Source organism: Larimichthys crocea, chromosome X, assembly GCF_000972845.2.
Source record: "Larimichthys crocea isolate SSNF chromosome X, L_crocea_2.0, whole genome shotgun sequence".
Classification (NCBI taxonomy): Eukaryota; Metazoa; Chordata; class Actinopteri; family Sciaenidae; genus Larimichthys; species Larimichthys crocea.
The window spans coordinates 21,376,326-21,394,217 of NC_040020.1; the positions used below are offsets into that span (position 1 = coordinate 21,376,326).

Below are 17,892 nucleotides of genomic sequence, written 5' to 3' on the forward strand. Positions count from 1 at the left end.
ATTTTTGAATTCTATTTGCATACATGTCTTCACAAAACAAAAGCTTTCATTCTTAGATCAACACGACAAGTCTAATACTAAAAATGCCCCGACTTCCTGTAATGGAAGACATGGAAAAAAGCGAGAAATTTTTGTCACAAGACAATTTGACACAGGACAAGAGGATGTTGGAGTCATAACCCTGACTGGCTGATCCTGGAGCTGGCCAGGTGATTCGGTCACATTAGGTCTGGCAGAGTTGTGGTTGAAAGAGGGGAAATAGCAACGCAATTTTGGGCCAACTGCCATTTAAGACAATGGGGCTTTTCATAGATGGAGCTTCCTTGAATTGTGCTTGTTTCCACACAGTAAATGAAAACACGAGCCCCTCAGAGGTGGTTTTTCCATCATGGTCGACCTGCTACAGAGTTCCCATCACAATGTAACAGCTGATGCGTCAGAGAGGACTCACCCTGAGCTGTACTGATCATTTAAGGTAAAGAACCAACAGGATGTAAACACAAACTGATGTTTGCTTGGTGCTTTATGTGTTTTGTGTACAAACCGAGGGCTAGGATTCATTAACAAGTTTAAAATTAGCTTAACATGTTTGAAAACTAGTGGGGGGGATCAGTATGCACATTAAATCTACTTGCTGCTCACAGGCACATAAAATAAAAACATTTGTGGATTATGGATGGTAATGAACAGCTCCAGAACATGAAAACACAAAAGTATTTTGCTTCCTCATATTGTGTTCTTTCTTTAATTAGCTAACCTCCATTGGCCCACATTCTGCATCATTTTATTTTTTCCATACAAAACAGTAATGTACATTGGTCACATTGTGGATGCCATGGAAATTATGCTGCAGAAAAAACAACGTGTCAGTTCAAGTTGCAGTTTCCATTTCCCTTGTCATTCAGTTGATTTAGACCGGCTGTAGAGATAGGAGCTATGGCTGAATAGTCAAAAAATGACGTGATTCTTTTCCTAACCAATATTACCTTGACCTTGATGGAAAACGTCATGAGCTCATTATGTGACTGTGGACGTTATTGACGTGATATGTTATAAAACTACAAAGTTCAGTAGATGGACTACAAAATGCGCATCTGAGATACTTCTCCCTGTGTGCTCTTACTGTGTTGCTTCATGTAGGAAATATAAGCATGGACAACCCGGTAAAAAATATAACTCCACTCCAGGTCAGAATTAAAATAATTAAAGACCACTGTCCACCTGTCACAAACGTGAAATTAAGTGTTTGTCACACTGAGTATGGTCACTCAGCTCCCTGTCCAATCATATATAAACATATTAGCAAGTTATGGTAAAACATAATGATTCAAAATCAAAGGTAGCTTCCATGATAATCTGCAGGACGCTGGACATTTGTAACAGTTAAAAGTTTTTACTCTGTGTGTCAAAGCAGCAACAACACAGAACAGGCTTCATGATCAAAGTCGTTTGTTGGGACTGCTTTCGTAAAGGATGGTCCAGTGTATCCTATGCACAAGGAGATAAGAAAGGAAGCACTGAAGCTCCTTTCCTTAACATTTATACTATATACTGTAACAAAACTTCCAGATCATTTCACTCAGATTGGAACCTTCCTAAGTAAGATAGACTATTTAAGTGCACCCAGAGTGGGTTGTTCACTTATTATCTACTCGTCATCCACCAATCAGAAAATCGGTGGTTCCATGTGATTAGCTCCCTTATGATGAGCAGTTGGTACCTTGTATGGTAGCCAATGCTGTTAGTGTCTAATCTCTTTAAAGTGTGCTAAGTAGATGTTTTTGCAGTTCAGAGACTTATTACACTCACTACAGTTTGCTGTGAGTGTTCATGTGTTCCCCAACAAGAGCACTAGGACACAGTGAGATCATATACTGGGATTAGCCACACAACTTCCAGCTTGTGATGGATCACATCATTAGTTCAGAGCTCATGTGTTTGTAGGACGGATTTACAGAAATAAGAAATACAGCTTTTTTTTTAACGAGCGGGATCAAAAGCCCTGCACAGCCACACAAGTGTTTTCTGTTATAGTGATTAGATCTGTGCTCAGGTTGAAGCCATGACGGGAAGATCATGAAGTCACCACACTAAATGCACCAAGAGAACCTTTTTACAGAAGGCACGTCATAGAAGTTAAAGCTTTGAATGAATAACATTAACAATGGCTGCATTCAATTGAAGTAATCCTGTTGCAGTGTCCCTGTATTTTGTATACTGCCTCACTCTTATGGTTCTCTCTAATGGAGGCATCATTAGTTTCACTAAAGTCCAAATGCCCTCGTGAAAAATGTGGAGCATGTGATCAGAAGAATCCAACAAGACCAGTAAGACAGTTTGCCACTGCAACAGGTGCAAGAAAAAAAGAGAGAACAGTCAATCAAGCTGCTTGTACACACACACACACACACAGTCATGAGAACGAGGACTAATCTAGCAGAAGTCATGAGAAAGAAGACCATGGGGGCTTTAATTAGCTGTAAAAACCTCAACTGCATTCTATGCGAGTGATTGAGCAGAATTGATGTTAGTCACATTATTTTAAAAAATATGTTAAAAATCAGTTAAAGTGCAGTTTATTGCTCGGAAAGGAAAGTACATGGCACAAAAAGAACAAAGAAGGAATTGTTTTATGTGAAGCAATTTCCAGTGTTTTTCATGAATTCATCAACTCTTTGGGTAGTATGGCAAATGATTCCTATACAACAACTGTACAGCGTTTATATCCATCAGGAGCCCGGTGGATGATCCTGTACTTTGAAAACCCACATGGATGTATGCCAATTCTTAAATAATTAGAGAGGGAGAAGATATATTTTCTGCACTCCATTATTGGTTTCATCATCTTTATTTCCCATTATTATATTTATACTGAATGATATATTTTTCTTGTAATAATGACTTATTTAATTAAATAAGTAATTTTAATGGATTCTTTAAATGTATGATTTTTACGAAGACCCAAGATGAGAGGCTACTTTGTGGAAGCTAATAATGAAAGAAACACCTGTACAGTAGGCAAATATTCGTGATGATCTGCATCAGACAGGCGTTTAATCAATCCTACACCATCTTCTGAAGATATAGTTTACAGTGCTGTTGTACTCATTTGAGTTGCATTACACAGAGTTGCCAATCATTACATAAAAGCTAATGTCATCCAATATCGTTGCAATAATCTATATTTTTGCACTTTACCTGTGATTATCACCAACGCTGTTATTTGGATAGCAATAGTTCGTACAGGCATACCTCTTCACTGGTAGTGGTGTATACTGGAAGGTTTCACATTGTTTTGTTCCCCTAAAATACAATCAAAATACAGTAGATGGCAGCTTGTAGACAAATATACTGCTACCAGAATTGTGCCAATTCACTTCCAAACCTAAATTCATTAAGTTGAATCTCAGACTGCTGCATTATGATTTGATTGAGAATGTTATTGATATGATTTCATGAAGCTGAAATGCACCGGAAACAGGTAAACTCCACACCTGGCTAATATTGCTCATCATATGCTGCAAAGACGAGTGTAAATATCAGTTCAAGCAGTATAGTGTCACATTAAATCAACAGGTACAATTTTTGGGGTATAACAGCGGTAATACTGTTAAACAGACACAGATTTGAAAAACACAACCCAAAAAACAGGAATGCCACCTCCAACCAGTACAAAACTAATCTCATCAGTAAAAAAAACAGTGTAGAAAAAAGACTGCTGATTTTAAGGCAGAAGACGAACTGGAAACTAGAAGGTGTTTAGCTGAGACAGACTTATGAATACTGTGGCCTTCCACTGACAGAAAGCAAAAAGCAATTAGATGCAAATTGACTATTTGTACGTCTCTATATTAGAGGAATCAGGCACTCGATATTTTGTTAACACAACCACAGTCCATCCAGCTGCACCAGTGTTTGTTTTCCCTGCTCTGGTACTAGGCTAAGCTCAATCTGTCCTGGTTTCACAAGTGGTTGCGGAGACGATGGAGGGACTTGTTTTGGCCCTCTAAGCCATGGTTTTCTTCTTGCACTCTGCGGAGCAGAAGAGGAAGCTTTGCACGGCCATGAAGCGCTGGCCAATCAGGCACTTGGCACATCCGGAGCACTTAAAGCACTGCGGCTCTGCATGCCAGTGATGATCGCCATAGGAAACCCTCTGGGCTTCGGGCTCTACTGCATTCTTGCAGGATGAACATTTCTGGGAGGAGAGAAGATGTAATGATGTCAATATACATAGATTCCTTTATAATATTTTACAATATTTATTTTTAGATTTTTTTTCTGGCAACTTTCCATTCAAAAATATTATACATCACACTTTTAATTTTTTTTTTTTTTGCTACCAATACTTTGTAATCCAGTGGAATGTCTACCTTTATACTACCTCTACACTTAATGGTAGCATTATAGCTCTTAACATTTATAATGACACAGCCAGGAGTGAAGCAGTATGAAGTTACATAAAGACAGTGGCTTTGCAGGGGATTATGTCAGATAAATCGTGTAAACACAAGCCGAGTGCTTCACATTTTTGACTCTGGGTGGCCAGCGTTCACTTAGAATCATTCTTTCACACAGAGATCTTTCTGTTCAACCTGCATGACACCCTTTTACATCAAATCTAATGACCCGTGACACCCTGAGCTTACTTACAACACAGGAAGAGGGTAAGGTATCTGTCATATACACAGACAGTAGGGGTTAAAGAAACACTAAAGCAGGGGTGTCCAAACTGTTCCACAAAGGGCCGGTGTGGCTGCAGGTTTTCCTTCCAACCAACCAAGAGCACACAGTTTGACCAATCAACTCTCTGAAGACTGAGATCAGTTGATTAAATGAGTCAAGTCTGGTGTGTTGCTGTTTGGTTGGAAGGAAAACCTGCAGCCACACCGGCCCTTTGTGGAACAGTTTGGGCACCCCTGCACTAAAGTGACAGCCTGGGTAATATTATCACATAAACTGAAACAATCTTGTTTTTACAGAAAACATTTTTATGTCCTCCAATAATGAATAAATATCAGGTATTGTTTGTGTATTGTCTCCAATTTAAATGAAGTTTTCTAACTAGGTTCTCTCCTCCCTCTGACCTTTGTCCCTACCTCCCCTCATACCCTCGATATCTTCAACCCTCACCGCTTCATACCTTCGGCCCTCCATACAGTCATACCTTCGGCCCTCCATACAGTCATACCTTCGGCCCTCTATACGGTCATAACTTCGACCCTCCATACAGTCATACCTTCGACCCTCTATACGGTTATACCTTCGGCCCTCCATACAGTCATAACTTCGACCCTCCATATGGTCATACCTTCGACCCTCTATATACCGTCATACCTTTGACCCTCCATACCTCCGACCCTTCATCCCTCCATTTCCTTATCAAGCCTCTCTATTTAAATTACAGTCATCTGGCCCTAAAACTTGAGATCTGCTCCAGTCCTCAGTACTTTTAAATGTTTTTAAAGGTTTTAAGACTTTTAAAGACATTATTCTATGTTAGTTTATATTTATTTTTGTGGACGGGGGCGTGGTGCATCAGCTGCAGGAGAGAGGTGTGGGGAGGGCTCAGGAGAGCAGCGCCAGGTGAGAGTGATTGACACACTGGTTCCCGACTGGCTAATCACTCTCGCCCTTTTCCCAACACAGTAGCGTGCTGGACCAGAAGAAAAGAACCACGGACAAAGACGGACGGGAAGAGACGCACGGCAGACGGCAGCGAGACGCCTGTGATCGGCTGCAGTGTGCGTGATTTCTGTACTAATAAAAGAGCACTTGCAAATGAGCTTTGGTCTCAGCCTACTCTGTGCGAAGAGAACCCACAGTGGCAGTGAGCGTGTCACAATTTTATATTCTCTTACTCTTTAAATCCTATTTGAATTTGTCCTTTTATGTAGCCTTGTGTTTCTTTTCTTACATTTGATGTCTTTATGTAAAGTACTTTGTCTGAGCTACAAATAAACTTGTCTTGCCAGTCATAACAAGACTTGGGAGTGTGACTGTCATGACTGGGCTACTTATGCTTAAAATGCAAGCAGTAAAGAGATCTGAACTGTGGTTTGGATAACAGCTTCCAACAAACAAAAATGTCAACTATTTAAACAAACACAACCTCAGAGAAAGAGCATCTGTCTTACCACAGCGTAGTTCGTCATGTAGCATGGCTTGCAGACAGGCTTGTCATTCTCCATGACATACGTCTCTCCGGCAAGGATGCAGTCACAGTCAAAACAGCAGAAGTGCTTCAGATGCCAGTTCTGGCCTTCGGCCTGAGTGTACTCATTACTGAAGATCAGCTGTGGACAGACAAACGTCAAAATGTAGACCGAACAGTAGTATCAACTTTTTAAAAAAATTACGCAAAATTAATAATAACTTTCAAGATACTTTTCAAAATATTGAAATGATCACATGCTGTCTCACCTCATCACAGCCTCCACAGCGTGGCTTCTCGCTGTCGCCATAGTGACGTCCACAGTAGAGCTTGCCTTTCTTCCAGAAGTAGATCATGTCCACCAGTAGTTCATGGCAGGTACAACACACAAAGCAGGCTGGGTGCCACAGCTTGTCGTAGCCAGCGCGCTCAGCATAGACAGCAGGCTCGCCAAGACGCATTGGTTGCTCGCAGTGACGGCACGACTTGAAGGGAATAAAAAAGAAGGTGGTTCGATTAGGATTTTTATGACTAACATTAGCAGGTAATATAAACCCATAATTGTCCAGATCAGTTTTGTTCTTTTGTAAGTTATCAGAGCCTAAAGTAACGCTGTGAACTATTCAGGTAGAAAAGTCAGTTACATCCTGTCCAGAAAAGATTTCTTACAACCCCTTTTGTATGAACAATCATTTATTACGTACTTCCAGTTCTTATCAGTGGGTTTACACGAAGGGTAATATCCTTCTCTTTCAGTTAATTCCAAGGTCAAGTAGGGTCTCCTTTGATCTGACAAAGGAAACGTTTAAACTTTTTGTCTTGAATCTCAATACTGCTCAAGTGACAGATTTTATGGCAGGAAATTGGTAGAATTCCCCTTTACAACACAGAGGCATAGCCACTGTAAACCCTGGTGTAGACAATTCAGATGACTTCTTGTGGAGTTGAGGTGAAAGTAGAGATAAGTAAATACAAAGCTGTTAAAACACTCCCAACATTGAAAGAAGAGTATGTTCTTGACATTGTGTAGTCATGGATACTCTGAGGAATTAGGAGGGAGGATGTTACTTTAAAAAAGAGACATATGAACATGAAAACAGAGACTTTATAAGAAAAGAAAAAGAAGACAGTAACACAGAAAAAAAATACAGAAACAAAACAAACAAAAAAATGGTGCTGACTTCTGCCCTCACTTCAACACTGATAATCTTTCCTAACCACTGCTGCTCTTTTTTTCAATATCACAACCCTTCTCAATTAGTCACAGTAGAACTAAAAGCAGGAATAAATCATAAGACTCAACACAGCAAGAATTAACTGCACATGGTAATGATGAATTCTTATAAGTCTTGTCTGAAAGTCTTCAGTTGTGACTCATGAACAATTATACAGTGAACAAAAATATAAATGCAACACTTTTGTTTTTGCTCCCATTTTTCATGAGATGAACTCAAAGATCTAAAACATTTTCTTTATATACACAAAAAAACCATTTCTCTCAAATATTGTTCACAAATCTGTGATAGTGAGCATGCACAACCGCAGACCACGTGTAACCACACCAGCCCAGGACCTCCACATCCAGCATGTTCACCTCCAAGATCGTCTGAGACCAGCCACTCGGACAGCTGCTGCAACAACTGGTTTGCATAACCAAAGAATTTCTGCACAAACTGTCAGAAACCATCTCGGGGAAGCTCATCTGCATGCTCGTCGTCCTCATCGGGATCTCGACCTGACTCCAGTTCGTCGTCGTAACCGACTTGAGTGGGCAAATGTTCACATTCGATGGGGTCTGGCACATTAGAGAGGTGTTCTCTTCACTGATGTCAATGTTGTGGATCAAGTGGCCCATGGTGGCGGTATGGTATGGGCAGGCGTATGTTATGGACGACAAACACAGGTGCATTTTATTGATGGCATTGTGAATGCACAGAGATACCGTGACGAGATCCTGAGGCCCATTGTTGTGCCATTCATCCACGACCATCACCTCATGTTGCAGCATGATAATGTACCGCCCCATGTTGCAAGGATCTGTACACAATTCCTGAAAGCTAAAAACATCCCAGTTCTTGCATGTCCAGCATACTTAACGGACATCCCAAACATGCTCAATAGATGCACTGAGCATGTTTGGGATGCTCTGGATCGGCGTATACGACAGTGCGTTCCAGTTCCTGCCAATATCCAGCAACTTCGCACAGCCATTGAAGAGGAGTGGACCAACATTCCACAGGCCATAATCAACAACCTGATCTGAACCTGAACTCTATGCGAAAAGATGTATTGCACTGTGTGAGGCAAATGCTGGTCACACCAGATACTGACTGGTTTTCTGACACCACCAATAAAATACAACTGCACGTTTCAGAGTGGCCTTTTATTGTGGCCAGCCTAATGCACACCTGTGCAATATTCATGCTGTCTAATCAGCATCTTGATATGAGGTGGGATGGATCATCTTGGGAAAGGAGAAGTGCTCACTATCACAGATTTACACAGATTTGTGAACAATATTTGAGAGAAATGATTATTTTGTGTACATAGAAAATGTTTTAGATCTTTCAGTTCAGCTAATGAAAAATGGGAGCAAAAACAAAAGTGTTGCGTTTATATTTTTGTTCAGTGTACCTAAATCACTATTCAGGCTTAGTCAGAGTTGGCCTCATGGCTCCACCTAGTGTCCCATCAGGAGTAACACACTGGCACACTTAATATCAACCTAATTACTGTATTAGCCATCAGGTTGCACCTACTGTGCATCAGATAGATATACATTTCACCTAAACTATGAACTAAGACATGATAAACTGGCATGATGACAGCAGTTAATCCAATTACCGCCCTGGAGGTTGGAAACTCCCCACCAGATAAATCTGAGTGGTCATGAGATTATTAATGATTAGGAAGCAGAAAGATATTGCTCTGTAACTAAAAAAAAAAGAGAAGAGAAAACAATGTGGGGAAAAGAGGGCACAAGTCAGTCTTTGGTGGATAAACATACAGATGTTTATCTGTGATGAGAGGTTGCGAGACGACACAGCTTCATTTCAAGAGTTCACAAGTCAAAATGGTTGAGAACAACTGAGAAGCATTATCCAGTTGCATCACATTAATGCAATAATCTGTGCTGTGAAATCATTTATGTGCCTGGTGCAATAATAGCAACAGAACAGCAACAGAACAGCAACTCAGAAATAGGTTCAGATTGTTGCAAAAGTTGAGTACTAACAATGAAGTACCCACATGTGCACTACTGGATTGTTTTATTTTCATTTACTTTATTTTTAGTCCATGTACTGTGTCCCAGCAGGAAGGAAGTGCTTGTACAAGGACACTTCTGCAGACTGCATGCCTGCTGTTTTTGGAGCCTGAATCTGGGTCTCCCTTATCTGTTCCACTGTGCTACCTACTAAACTACAGCCACAACATGACTTTGTTCGTGCAATATTTCCATTCATTAATACACAGTACATTATACTGGAATGGGGTAATAGTTTTTCTCTCCCTCTCTTTGGTTGTTACATTTCTATGGCTCTATATGGAAAGTGTCATGAGAAAATCTTGTTATGAATTGGTGCTACATAAATGAAACTGAATTAAAACCATTTGCAAAAGACTGTTCAGTTCTGTTCAGCACTTGCAGTTCATTGCTCATTGCATTCCAGAGTGCAGATGTACAGGAAAGAGAGACTGATGAATAAATATAACTACTTACGAAGTTCTGCTGTGGTAGTCCAGCTTGCTGAGCTCCAGGGACACCCATGGCTCCAGCAGTGGCAGTAGTACCCATGGCTCCTCCAGCTGGTCCAAGACCAGCAGAACCAGCACCACCAGGTCTAGTTCCAGCTCCGCTACCTCCTGTTCCAGGTCCAAAGCCAGAACCAGCTCCAGCACCAACACCAACAACTCCTGGTCTAACCCCACCCCCTGCAGCTTCACCACCTGCCCCTGCACTAGCTCCTGGTACACCAACTCCAGGTCCAAACCCTGCTCCTCCAGCACCAGGTGCACCTCCAGCCCCGACACGAGGTCCAAACCCTGCCCCTCCAGCACCAGGTGCACCTCCAGCACCCACACCTGGTCCAAACCCTGCACCTCCAGCACCAGGTACAGCTCCTACCCCCACACCAGCTCCACCCTGCCCTCCTGCCTGAACCAGAGCCATCTCTTCAGGCAGCAAAACATCTCCCACCCCCAGAGCCTCATCTTTGTACTTGCGGACAAACTGCTGCATTTGCTTGACCTCGGCGGGGCTTAGCTCATGGCACTTAGACGGGTCCTGGTCGTGCTCGGGCAGCTGGCGGGCCATCTGCTGCCGGCGGTATGCAGCTCCCTCTGTACCGGCCACCGGACGTTTCTCTGGTGGGAGCAGCTCAATGTAACGCACTGCCTGCAAGTCAGAGTTACAATCAGAAGAAACTGTTTAACTCCGATGGTATAAAGAAAGATTTTGTGAAGGACAGAGATGAGAAGAGTTCATAGAGAGAAGTTAAGGACCAATCAGAAAGAGAGTAGGGGGAAATTCTTGAAATGACCTTTTAGAACAGAGGCTTGTGTTGAGAAAGACAGGCAAAACAATAGTCCTCAGAGACAGCAGAAGACAAAACAGATAACTGCTACCAGAGTTATAAAGTTCTGGTGATAAATCCAAACAGAAGACGAGTGAAATGGTGAGAGCTTGTGTCATAAAAAATGACATCTCCTTTCTGATGATCATTTTTGTTATTATATAATCCATATACATGGACTAAATTGAGAGTTACTGGGACAATCATTTATAGTGGACGAAGCCTTCATGAATGTTTTAAAACTTTAACATGGTGCTGCGAAGGGGAAACAGACCATGTGAACTTCAGATAAGAAAATACAGGTTGATGCACAGATAGAAATAAAACAAGTGTAAAATATGTTGGGTTTTTTTCTAATTAAAAAGTCTCATTCTTTACTTATGAAGCAGTGAATCAGTAAAATACCTGCTGAATACATACTTACTGCATTATAAACAGACGTTTTCAGACTCTAAGACATTAATCTAATGTGGTTTACATATCAAACAACAGAGCATCAGATGTAGTTAATAGTTGCTATGCTGCTCATGAACATTTTAGAAATGCAATAAAACAACCGACTGTTCATGTTTCAAAATTACTAAAAGGCACCCGCTGGTTTTCATTAGTTAGGCAAATTGCCAAAGTTTTGCTGTGACCAGCATCTCACATCTACAAACCTAAACACAGGGCAATGAATAATAATTACAAAGCCTTTAAAATGGAACATACACCCACATGATATCAATAAGTCAGAACACAGAGCTCTTTTAAGCTGTTTAGGACGCATGAATAAAGGCTAAAATGATTTTTGGGTGATTAAAACTTCATCCCAGCAAAAACCCTTGGCTGTAGTTTCAACCTCTAGTTATCAAAAACTGAATATTATTGTTAGTTTTGTTAGTTTGAACTCTTACCAGATACTTATTGGCTACCGGTGGTGCCCAGTCATAGGTGACGGACTTCATTGGCACATCTTTGGGGACTGGTACAACAGTGGCTGATGTGGCGCTGACAGCAACCGGCACTTTGTTAACCTTGACAGGTGCGACAGCGGCTGGTACAGGTTGAACCTGAGGCTGAACCTGAGCTTGAGCTTGAGTCTGAGCGCTGCTGGGTGCTGTACCTGCAGCAGCTCCAGCAGGCTGTACAGTGCCAGCTGTGGCAGAGGGGGGCACCACAGTGGAGGAAGCACTTGGCGGTACAACGTAAGCAGTGGCAGGGCTGGGAAGACTGATGGTGATCATGTTGCCCTTGTAGCTGGGGATGCCGTCAGTCTTCAGCTTGGCGATGAGGCCGGTGTACTTGGTGTCCTCGAACAGCTTTCCTACCTTCTTGTTCTCTTCCGAGTTCATCTGCACGTTGTGCTCTGCGAGGCCACATTTACAGTTTCGGCAGATTTTTCTGCAAAGAAGGAGCGTTAAACATTTTTCAAAGAATTTTTTTTATAAATAAATCATCTTTGGAGTATAATTATAATAATAAAATAATAAAGTTCTTTAGTTTGAAAGAGGAAAGTTTATTTTTTGCTCAATAAGTGCATATTCTACATGTTACATATACATCCTGTATATTACGTATGTTGCTCTGAAAGTTTACATTTTTAATGTTCAGATAGTTTTTTATTGTGATCTTCTACAATATTAACAAGCTTAGTGTTCAGATATCTGCACTTTTCACATGCCTCAACACAACCTGCTTCATATTTGTAGAGTAACTCTGACATAATTTATGACTGCTAGGCATGCTTCAGCATGACCAGACCCACAGATTTCTTAAGCTGTTGAAACAGAGTTTGAGCCTTACAGGTGAGAACAAACAGCAATAATGACAGTGCTTATGTTCAGGAAAAATCTTGTAAACTGTGCAATATGATCACTTTGGAATGGTGCATAACCTGAGGTAAAAAGCACTCAGCTACATGAATACTTGAAATTACTGTTGAAGAATGTTGAGGTAAAAATATAATTCTCTAGAACTAATATTCTTAAACTAAGAATTACATATTAAGTAACTGATTTATCAATTAGTTGTCAACCATTATTTGCAAGCTATTCCAATAATCATTTTGAGTCATGACTGTGTTTCAAAACAACTGATGACAGCACCTTGAGCTTTAGGAAACACTAATCGACATTTTTATCATTTTCTGAAATCTTATGGACCAAACAACTATTTGATTAATTAATTATGATTCTGATCTGAATTATGATCGGATGTATCGATAATGAAAATAACTGTTATTTGCGGCCCTAACTGTGTGTATCCTTTAGGTCTAATAAGTTTGAGTGCATTTCCTTCCTCATAAAACATTTGCAAAGCTGAGGGCACTATTTAAAATCGTACAGGGACAGAAGTGGAAGATTCTTTTTTGCTTAACCAGAAACAGTTGCTATATTGTTATGTTATATCTATTTAAATCTACCAGCCTCCACCGACAAAAACAGTGTTTTCCAAGGTATTCTGTTCTGTTTTTGTCAATGGAGTGTGGTGGCTCTGAACAGAGCAATATAATGGTTGTTTTTGGTCAAACAAAAATGATATCACTCTATCTAAAAAAGGTCTGCCTCTCCGTAATGTTGTCAGACACTTAAAATAATAAAAATGCATTCTATCCCAGAAGGAATACACTGCAACCTGCTTTTGCTTCTGCCAGCTGCAGATCTCTCATTCAATATTTCAACAATTTTAATTCAGTTTGTCACTAGACACAAAAACATACCAAACTGTAACAGTGCAACATTCTTGCCTGAATGTAAGACAAAACACAACCACCACTGGTGACCTGTGGTGGGTCTTTGTGTTTGTGTTGTGGTGGGCATCAAGGGAATCTGTTGCTATCTTCAGGAAAACTAGCCAAGTGTGGATGATTGTCCAGACAGAGGGGGAGCAAGACAGAGAACCCTGGGTAGTCAGGCCACCCTGTACACTGTCCCAGTTTCTTTTAAATACAGTGTCAAACTCTATAACTAATGTGAGCATGTTTGTAGAGGGTAGGGCTCAGCCTCTAACTACAGTTATTTTGATGAATCGGGACCAAAAGCACCCATGAAGACTCCACCCTCCGACTCTCAGCACTTATCAGTCCTAAAATCATCTACTGTAGTTTCACACTGGCTTGATCTTTTCACTTTTCTTTTCTTTTCTTTTCTTCAAAGGCAAACATGAAAAGCTGTTGTACTCAGGAACAGCATGCTCCTCTGTGACCGTGACTCCTACTGCTATCAGATGTTTTAATTAAGCAAAGAGGAAAGTGATGTTATTGACCAGTCTGGCTCATGAATGTAAGTTTTAGTTCATGTATTATTCCAGAAACAATGTGCTGAGTAGGCATGTTTTTATTTTATGTTCTGCTTCAAAGTCAAATATACTACCAACCTGGCAGCAGCCCAATAAAACCAGCATACCACTGTGAGCCCCTAATAAGATCCACTTGAGAGTTCAGTCCTTTATTCAGCAGTCCTTGTTGACCAGTGCTGCTCATTTCATTATGAAAGTGTCTCTACTCTAGATAGAGGAAGTCAGTGACTTGAGTGTGGCAAGCCACTATCAAGTTTGTTTCTATGCTGCTTGACAGAAGCTGTACAAACCTCCAGAAATGCAGCTCGAAGCCTTCGCACTTGTCCTTGCACTTCAAACAGGCGGCTCCAGCACCAAACTCATGCCCAAGGGTCATCTGTGAACAGAGCGGGAGAGACGGAGATTACAACATTATCACAGTGTTTTTTAAAATCACTGAAATGCTGAGCTTCCTTAGGGCAGGAAATTCAAAATTTCAAGAGGCTGTTATTAAAAGCAACAGGACCCAAACGCACTATGAGGATAAATAAAACATTATTTTTGACAATATAACATGACACTGGGGAAAAAACATTTTTCAAAGTCGCTTTAAAGCCTTCTTATCAGAGTTCAGATGATTTGTGAACCATGAAAAAAGTTTTCTTTTTGCCTTCAGAAATATTTCAGCAACATTTCTCTTAACTCCCATAACCGCATTAACTAATCCACTCCAGTTTTCTTGCTTCTGACTCTGAGTGCTTTTCTCTCCTTAGCATCTCCATCCTTTTCCCTGCCCTTAGTGTCCACCTTAAGCCATTACCACTGTTTATGACCATATATGGTCAACTATTCACTGTTGCTGGAAGCCTCGTGGGTTCCCAGCAGGCACCCCTTTTGTCAGTGAGATGTTTTTTGACCAAAAGGCGTTCACTACTGAGGAATGCAGAAATTGATGCGAGTCCTGGTTGCCAAATTTTTGCTTCCACTACACCTTCCAGACTAGTGTGTCATCTCCTGGAAGCTGTTTGGGAGCAGAAAGATGGAGCTCAGCAGTGTGATTTGTTGTGAGAATAAAAGTGGAAAATACATCAGTCAGTCTAAGTGAAGTTGTACGTGAAACTTGTGATTCTTATACTTTCATTCTTGCCCTGCCTTACAGTATTTTGTATTGTGGAATTGCTTGAAAAGTTTATGATCTGTCAAATTTAAAGAATCTGTTGTGTTCATTTTAAGGCACTCTGGATGAAAGCATCAGCCCAACACCTCAAAAGCAAGTGTCGGGACTTAAAGCAAGCCGAGTGAAGTTCACTCCTTGTGGGAGTCTAAACATTTGTCTCAGGCACAGTGAGGATGACCGGAAATTTTTGGCTGAGGTCACTCAGCGTGCGTCGCTTTTCCCTGGAACACACACTTAACGGTTGATGTTGATCGACGGCTCTGTATCGTGACGAAGCCTGCAGGGTGATTCATTCGTATGACAACACACTGGGAAGACATAAACTACAGGCAGTGTTTGGGCCCGATGAATCATATTCATGAGTCATTTGGCCTGCAGCAGGTCTGAGCTGCAGACTGGTAGCAGTTGTATGAAAAGTAGTCACTGGAGCCATGTTAATATCTGAGGCCACCTGCTCTCGGACCGTGACACTGCGTTTCTGGAATATCAATAAAAAGCCAAAGAGACACACAAAACTTCTATTTTTTTGAGGGTGGAGTGAAGAATAGCTGCTTGTCATTCCATAAGAGAGAAATCTAAAATGTATTTGAGCAATCTTGTGTCGTCTCTGTTTCAAACGTTTCCCCCAAACAACTTCAACGACCACTGGAGTGTTTAGAGTAGAGCATGACTCAAGAAGAGGTCAGAGCCACAGAAACAACTTAACAAAATTGCAGTGACGACGATTTCCCAGCCTGTTCACAGTGCGCTCATAGTCACAGTGCATTACCTCAGCTGGCTTCTTGGACGACTGCATGTGCTTAATTGAGCAGAACATTACCTAAACACACAGGTTACATTTAATTGAAATGAGCAGTTACAGTTTGGCAGTAGACTGAAGCGCTCCCTGTGACCTGCAGCTGCTGAAGACTGATCTCTTTGGGGGGATTAAAAGCAGATGTCAGACTGGGTCTGTCTGGGTCGTCCAGCTGCTCAGACCCACTTTTCAGCAGCGGCTTATATACTGCACAAACCAGCTTCCTGTGCTTAAATGGAGTTGACTTTGTTAAGTCTCACTGACCAGCAACTGGCAGATAGGTCTGCAGACACGTGGATACATTTATCTTTATTACAGGCTGCAAACAACGAATCGAACAAGACCTACTAGAGCGGTACACATTGTGGGTTGCAAACTATCCATTAGTCTGATGCCACACATGCAGTGTCGGCATTATGCCATGCTGCACAAAGTTTTAACTGACAGTTTGTCTCTGAAGTAAGAATCACTGTTTTATATGGATTTTGCTGGAAACATACTGGTGCTTGACATGATTCGAACTTTATTTTAAAGTTACTTGTGAAGGCGACCGAAGCCAAAGCAGTGACAAGCTTACAGAGTGATTCATTCTGCTACACACATGACATCACACAAACCAGCTTTTACCCCTGCAGCGATCTGTACCGCCCTTCTACCGCTGCAGCCATCTGCAAGGATCCAGTGACATACAGATCAGGTGTGTTAACAGTAGTGATGGATTAAACGCCTTAAAAATGGCCCTCAGGCCACCAAAAGAGAGCTCCTAAAGCTTTTTGTAAACTACTCATTTTAAGTTTAACTCCGGTTTACACATTGCAGATACTGATGAAAAGGCTTTGGACGGAGCTGCACATGATTACAGACCAAGACAATTCCAACCATGTGTAAATATCCAATTAGTTACACTGTGATTATCCCTGACTAAACAGAGGGAATCCAATGTATGCAACATGTGCCCAGCATCCATGCGCTTCTGAAATAAACTCTCTGATCCTAAATAAACAACCATTGGACTGACTCTGTACAATATTCTACATGTAATCCTGTTCAGACCCCCAGTTTAACATTTTAAATCACATGGCAGACTTTTCCTCCTCCCTTGTATAACCGAAGGGTTATTATAAGCTTATCAATTTTAAATCTTCTTGCTTAGATATTAAATTACATAAAGAGGAATACATAACGTAATATCCTATAAGCAATATTGAGAGGCAGCAAGCAGCAGTACTTGTTCTTTTAAACTACTTTGCATTTCAGCCCTCAAAATAAATACTAAAACATCACTGTTACATAAAGTATGACTATGTTTTGAATAATATCATGCTGATTTTTGCAATATACTCTACTGCGTTGGTGAATAATTGCTAATATCTTATGGAGAGTGTGAGTTTGTTGCTCAGCAGGCTGACACTGTGTTGTCCTGTTGGTCCTTTCACCTAAAGGGAAGTAACCCTGCTAAGAGCAGCACCGTGCTGTGAGACACTTTAGAGACATGTCTGTCCACGAGCTACCGTTGTTACGTTACGTAGTTATTTGTGTCATTTAATACAAATGTTATCAATAAAAAAGGCAAAAGTTTTATTCTGTTACAGGCTCGAAATGAAAGCAGAAAAGCGAACACGAAACTCAGCCGATGTTACTGGGAGATTTCTCGCCACCTGCCCAGTGTTCGGCACACCTTTTCAGGGCGTGCCCCGGTCAGTCAGACACCGAGCAGACCACGGGAGCAGGGAAAGCTTACCTTCTTTACTTCCTTCTCTATCTCCATTTTGTGTCTGTCGGTGGGGAGTTTACTCGGTCCAGACGAAGCGAACTAAACCAGCTGTCAACACCGAAAACTGAGAGGAGACGGACGCCAGAGATAACACAACAACCCCGGCGCACTCCCCGCTTTCTCTCCGGAGGTCCTGCTCGCCACCGCTGTCAAATTAAA

General features: G+C 41.3%; 1 protein-coding gene across 1 annotated transcript; it reads right to left on the reverse strand.

The window, feature by feature from the left end:
• Positions 1-2,559: 2,559 nt before the first annotated feature.
• tes (testis derived transcript (3 LIM domains)) lies at positions 2,560-17,892 on the reverse strand. The gene is made up of 7 exons (XM_019261502.2): positions 17,701-17,892; positions 14,298-14,383; positions 11,625-12,111; positions 9,876-10,550; positions 6,424-6,639; positions 6,138-6,296; positions 2,560-4,198 (listed from the first exon to the last, which is right to left on the reverse strand). The coding sequence occupies exons 1-7, from the start codon at positions 17,725-17,727 to the stop codon at positions 4,007-4,009; spliced, it is 1,842 nt and encodes a 613-aa protein (XP_019117047.2). The 5' UTR covers positions 17,728-17,892; the 3' UTR covers positions 2,560-4,006.

What these genes read in the sequence shown, in the direction of transcription:
- tes (XM_019261502.2), bottom strand. Translation starts at nt 17,727, where the DNA reads ATGGAGATAGAGAAGGAAGTAAAGAAG. An exon ending in TAGAGAAGGAAGTAAAGAAG is followed by an intron (nt 14,384 to 17,700) that starts GTAAGCTTTCCC and finishes CTCTGTTCACAG; the next exon opens with ATGACCCTTGGGCATGAGTT. An exon ending in ACATGACGAACTACGCTGTG is followed by an intron (nt 4,199 to 6,137) that starts GTAAGACAGATG and finishes CTCTCCTCCCAG; the next exon opens with AAATGTTCATCCTGCAAGAA.